At 50.2% G+C, this 6,218-nt stretch overlaps 1 protein-coding gene across 1 annotated transcript in view; it reads right to left on the bottom strand.

Annotated features, from left to right (window-relative positions):
* Positions 1-2,526: 2,526 nt before the first annotated feature.
* Positions 2,527-6,218, bottom strand: part of TRUB2 (TruB pseudouridine synthase family member 2) — a 12,809-nt gene continuing 9,117 nt past the window's right edge. Inside the window, 3 exon segments of the mRNA XM_007944274.2 lie at positions 2,527-2,840; positions 3,856-3,992; positions 5,626-5,698. Of these exon segments, the coding sequence (XP_007942465.2) occupies positions 2,527-2,840; positions 3,856-3,992; positions 5,626-5,698 (524 nt within the window).

Raw genomic sequence — 6,218 nt, 5'->3', positions numbered from 1 at the left:
ACCGCCAGCCTTCTGGTTAGCAGTCAAGTGCCTTAGCCACTACACTACCAGAGTCTACTATGTGTTAGGTCTGGAGATTCCATGGTGACTAGGACAAGTGCCCTCTTACCCCCATGGAATTTACACCTTAAAATTTATAAGCACAGAGACTGCTCTAGCAAGTTACGAACTCATTAATCTAAAAACCAAACTCACTACCATCTAGTCAATTCTGACTCACAGCGACCCCTGCCGGGTTCCCAAGGCTAAATCTTTACAGAAGTAGATTGCCTCATCTTCCTTCTGTGGCGTGGCTGGTGGGTTTGAACCACCAACATTCTGGTTAACAGTCAAATGCTTTAGGCACTGTGCCACCAGACCACCTTAATTCATTAATAGAAGATGGATTCTTTTGGAGAGAGCGCAATTGTATTATCAATACTAATATTAGTAACAGGCACAGTAAAAGTAGCAAGGGCTCTAGAAGAGACAGACGGTCCAGTAGTTAGGAGGGCAGACAGCATGGATTTGATCATGACTCTACTCCCTTGATGGGTGTCCTTGGGCATCTCATTTGCTGTCTTCATGCCTCAGTTTCCTCATCCATAAAACAAAGATAGCCATAGCACCTAAACCCTAGGCCGAGTGGAGGATTATGTAAATGATGGAAGGTACCTTAACAGCTCTTAGCCCAGGACTGGCACAGGGTGAGCTCTCCATAGGCAGAGTCAACATGAAGTCACTTGTCTAAAATGACACACTGAGGAAAAGGAGGAGTGGGATTCAAACCTAGGTGGTCAGTACCACAGCAGCCCTTGGACCATTTCAACTGGGACAAGGAGCAGGTATCAAGTTCCTAAATGAAAAAGAAGAGAGAGAACATTCCCATCCTAGGCACCCAGGCATGGATGTGGTGAATAAAGTATGCAAAGCCCATCTTTCAACAGACCCTCAAGAGGTATTTTCTTACTTTATAACCCAAAGGCCAATTGCCCAAACTTTCTAAGTTCTAGAAAGAGATTCAGATTCAGATGTACTTTTTCTATGCAGTGCAATCAAATAAAGTTTGAATTCTTATTTGGGAAAGGGAAGGGTCAAAGCCCTGGAACGGGAGAGCTAGATTCCCCAGACCCTGCCCACCCCACACTGGCACTATGGAATGCTATGAGTCATTCTGGCCCCTGGCACACCCACCAAAGAGCTCCTAGAGGGACATTTATCAACCACAGAATCACACCTGACTCCATCAGCCACAGAAGGTGTGCAGTCTGCTTGTTTCAGCAGCCATGGTGGCCGGTGGCGGAAGGGAGTAAAGGGCCTGCCCTGCCCTCTGGCACTCTTCCGGTCAGTCCACCAGCCACCTGCCTCCCACCAGATAAGACTGCTCTGGGCAGCACTGACCAGCCCCTGCCCCGCAGGATGGCTGTTGGTTACTCTCTTCAATGTTATTCCTGATGCTCAAAAGGGAGTGACAGGAATGACAGTCCCTAGTTGGCCTCTGTGGGACCCTGCTTCTTAAAGTCTTTGTATCAGATTCACTTGGGAACTTCCTAAAATGCAGATTTCCGAGCTGTATTCCAGACTGAATGAGTCAGAATCCCAGGGCTGAGGCTACAATCTGGATTTTCAAAGATCTACCCAGGTGCTTTTTTTCCCCCCAATAGATTTTCTTAGAATAGTTTCAAATTTACAGAAAAACTGAGTCAATGATACAGGGTTCCCATACCTGTCCCAAGTTTCCCCTACTATTAACATCTTATATGGGTATGACACGTTTGCTACAATTAATGGACCAGTATCAATACATTAAGGAGCCCTGGTATCACAATATCTAAGCATTTGGCTGCTGACCAAAACGTTGGCAATTAGACGCCGCCCAGCAGTTCTGTGGGAATCAAAACTTACAACTACTCTGTGCCTAAAAACCCTATAGGGCAGTTCCACTGTCACACAGGGTTGCTACGAGTCAGAATGGTCAGAACTGACTCCACAGCACTTAACAATAACCACCAGTACGTTCATCATTAACTGAAGTCCACGCTTTATTCAGATACCTTAGTTTTACCTAATGTCCTTTCTCTGTTCCAGGATCCCATCCAGGACATTGTATTACATTCACCACGTCTCTGCAGGCTCCTCCTGGTTGTGGCAGTTTCTCAGACTTTCCTTGGCTTCGATGCTCTTGACAGTTCAGGGAGTACTGGCCAGGCATATTGTAGGATGACTACTATGGAATTTGTCTGCTGTTCTTTCCCATGACTAGACTGGAGTTATGGGTTAGTGGGAGGAAAACCACAGGGGATAGTGCCATGTTCATCATCTCATATCAAAGGTACACACTACAACATGATTTATGACATTTGGCTGATGAAGTGTTTGTCAGGTTCCCAAGTAGGTCAAGTCTCTCAATGTCTTCTCTTACAACTTCAGAGTTTGATGTCACACATAGCAAATCTTCCTCAACTCTCCCTTACTTTCTGTACCTCCTTAGTTCTGATCCTTCTGCCACTCACCACCTCCCCAGCTGCCTGACCCTTGATGCTCCTCTCAGCCCCCCAAGCCTCAGGTGGAGTTTGGCCCTGTGGAGTCCCAGGGCCGGCCTGGGTCCGGGAGCTGCTGGGCGCCCAGCATCGGCCTCAAGCTCTTCTCCAGCTCCGCTGCCACCCGGGGGGCTGCAGCCTGGATGGCATCCTGGATGCTGCGTAGGTCCCACTGCTTTCTCAGCAGAGCATCATCCAGTGTGAAAAAGCCATCGCGTGTGCGTCGCACTTGGGAACAGACAGCGGTGGTCTTCAACTCCAGGCCAATTTCATGCACCAGCCTTCGCAGCTGCTTCTGCGTCTCGTGCATGCACTGAACCTCTGCCAGGGACACACAATGACAGACAGTGGTCACCAGCAGTCTCTGGTGTCCAGCTGATCTGGACCCATACCTCTTGGAGATTGCCTGGCTGTGTAATAACCTTAGACAAGACACCTGAGTTCTTTAAGGCTTTGCTATTCAAAGTGCAGCGCAAGGCCCAGCCTCGGTGTCACCTGAAATCATTTTAGACATGCAGAATCTCTCAGGCCCCACCCAGACTTGCTGTCTTTTAAGAAGACTCCCAGGTGGTTCGTGGGCAGGTTAAAGTTTGAGAAGAGCTGTTCTAAGGCTTGGTTTGCTCATCTGTAAAATGGAGTAGTTGTGAAGGGTCAAAGGGATAATTCATATAAAGTACACAGCACTGGTCAGTGCTCAAGAAAAGTTCTTGTTAATATGATCAATTGAAAAGGGTTGGGGGGAGCAGACAAACAACAAAAGACACTGGGGAACTGAGTTGGGTGGGATTGGGGAGGTGGGAGTAGGATCTGATGGACCCACAACAACTTGAAACATTGGGCAGCTCTTGAAATGGGCCACTAAATATAACCTTTGCTCTGGAAGCTCTGGTGGCGAAGTGCCTAAGGCATCTGACTGCTAACCAGAAGGATGGCAGTTCAAACCCACCTGCTACTCCTCAGAAACCCACCAGCCACTCCTCGGAAGAAAGGTTGGGCAATCTACTTCCATAGTGATACTGCCTCGGAAACCCAAGGAGGGGTCACTATGAGTCGGATCCGACCCACGGCAGTGAGTTTGGTTTTGGTTTTATTGTTAAGGTCTGGCTACAAAGGGTGACTTGGCAGGAGACAGGAGAGCATTTGTTCTGTGTACTCTGTGACCGGCCAAGTCCTGGCCTGGGGTGGGAAGGAAGTCCGCTCCTGATGCCTTAGCTAGCAGAGATGAGGGTTAGGCATGCGTCGCTGTGGCCAACCCAAAGAAAAGCGGCCTTTTCTATGGCAACTCCCCAAACTCAGGAACCCCATCTCACCTGTCCAACTCCCCACAGAAACCTACCTAAGAGGAATTCTGGAGGTGCAAAGTGGAGGCACCGGATGCCCGTTATCAGCATTGGGGACTTGTTCATAGGCCGGACCAAGCCTCTCACGGCCATTTCATAGGCCTCCTGGGTCTTCAGGTCGAGGTTGGAGTACCTGGAGATCAGGAGGGGGAGTCAGCTGGTGTGGGGGTGGGGAGCTGACTGACTGGCCACCTCTGCTGCTGCCCTATTCATTTTTTTTCCTGAAGCTCTTTGTTTGCGCTCCATGACCTTGCTCTTCCCTGTTCCTCCAGCCACCTTGGCGGCAGCCCTTCTCTCTGTTCCGTCCAGCCCTATTAACAGGTAGGCTCTGTCCTCCCTCTGCACACTCTCCAGCTTTAACAGTCACCTAAGTGCTGACAAGGGAGCTCTGGTGGCGTAGTGCCTAAGGCACTTGACTGCTAACCAGAAGGCTGGCGGTTCAAACCCACCAGCCACTCCTCAGAAGGAAGATGGGGCAATCTACTTCCGTAGTGATACTGCCTGGGAAACCCAAGGAGGGGTCACTATGAGTTGGGTCCGACTCGATGGCACACAACAACAACAAGTGCTGACAGCTCCAAGCCTCCACCTGTAGTTCTGCCCTGCAGCATCTCAGCCAGATATCCCACAGGCCCCTCTCAACCTGACCCAAAGTGAATGCAACCTTTCCCCCATGCAGGTTCCTCCTCCTCATCTCAACATCCCCACGGCCTGGCCAGACCCCAGGGTGTCCTCCCAGCTTCTTCCTCTCCCTGTACCCCCATCATCCTGCCCATTCTGCTTCCTAATCCTGCTTCAGCCCCCACTCTTCTCTGTTGCTGCTGCTATCCCTGCTGCAGTCCAGGCCCTACTTGGTGGTCACCCAGGCACCGTCCAGAGCCTACTCTGTATCTCCAGCTTTGCCCCTCCAGTCTGCTTTCCACATTGTCCTCAGAGGGATAAGTACAGTTTTCTGGGTGTTTTAAACCCATCAATGGCTCCCCACTGCCCTCGTCCAACCTGTCCCCTTACTTCACTTACTTCCCCTGAAGCACCCCACAGCCATTGTGCTGGGCTCCTCGTAAGTCTCTCAACACCTATGAACCTTAGCGTGTGATGTTCCCACTGCCTAATATAGCCATTCCCCCAACCACAGCCACTTGCCAATTCCATGCTCATCCTTCAAAGCGATGCTCCCTAGGAGGTCTTCTCTGACCGTAGCAGTCTCCACCTCATGTGCTTGTTCTAACTGGTGTCACCTGTACTGTGAGGTTACTGTGCTCAGGTAACTGCCTGATCCTCTACAGTCCCCAGCACATGTCTATGAGGTGGGGGCTGTTTTTGTGCCCAGTTTACAGAGAAGAAAAGTAACACCCATGGCCAGTTTGGTCACTCATCTAAGCCCACACCACTGGTGCCTGGTAGAGTCAGAAGGCCCAGACAGGCTGGCTCCACTAGGCTCCACCACCCACCTTGCCCTGCAGCTCCGTACAGTTCTCATACTGGTAAGATTCTCCTCCATTACATCACATACTCCTTGGGAGGACAGCTGGATCCCTTGTTCCCCTCAGCCTCTCCAGCACTCAGAAGACAAGGCACCCAGAAACAATTCTGTGTGCCGTGAGAGGAGTGGGTGGGTGGGGTCTGGTTTCAGATTTTGAAAAGTCTCTGTGAAATCTGTCCCAGGGCAGATGGAGCCTGTGGCCAGCCCTGTGGGCACTTCTCTTAGTTCTCCAGCACCTCCTGGAAAGCCCCTTTTGGGGAGCTATGGGCAGGGCCTCACTTACATCACCAGGGCCTTCTGATGGGAGCCTTGAATCACTGTCAGGATTTGGTCCAGCTTCTCTCTGGTCACATGGTCTGGAAAAGCCAGGGGACAGTCAGCACACAGGTGTTCGCTGAGGATGGGCAACACCAAACCAGCAAACTCCCTCCCCCTAGACCAGCCTGTCCCTGGCACCTGGAGAGATGCCAAAGCACCCCCTGTCCCAGGTTACCATGTGGGAGGTTGAGAGGCCTCTGCAAACCTTATGAAGCTCTGGACCCTCTTCTCAGGAAGACACACATGAACTCAACACATTGAGGAAACTGGGAAGAGGGTCACAGATGCCCTGAAGCCACCCACAGACTCCAAGTTAAGAATATTTTCTTCAAAAAAAAAAAAAAAGAATATTTTCTTCAAGAGGGAGAGCAATGTGGAACAAAACTCAAAATCATTTAGGAAAAAAAAAAAAAATAGGGACCAGGTTTGCTGGTCTGATAGAGCCTGGTGGAACCACTGAGACTATGGCCCCTAGCTGCTCTTCAGGTCTGGAATTGAACCCACACCTGTGGCTTTCAGCCAAACAAGACAGGTATATGAAGTGAACATTTACATTAG

Source organism: Orycteropus afer, unplaced genomic scaffold, assembly GCF_000298275.1.
Source record: "Orycteropus afer afer isolate SDZICR_OR568_19922 unplaced genomic scaffold, OryAfe1.0 scaffold00123, whole genome shotgun sequence".
Lineage (NCBI taxonomy): Eukaryota > Metazoa > Chordata > Mammalia > Tubulidentata > Orycteropodidae > Orycteropus > Orycteropus afer.
This window is presented reverse-complemented; position numbering and strand designations above follow the sequence as displayed.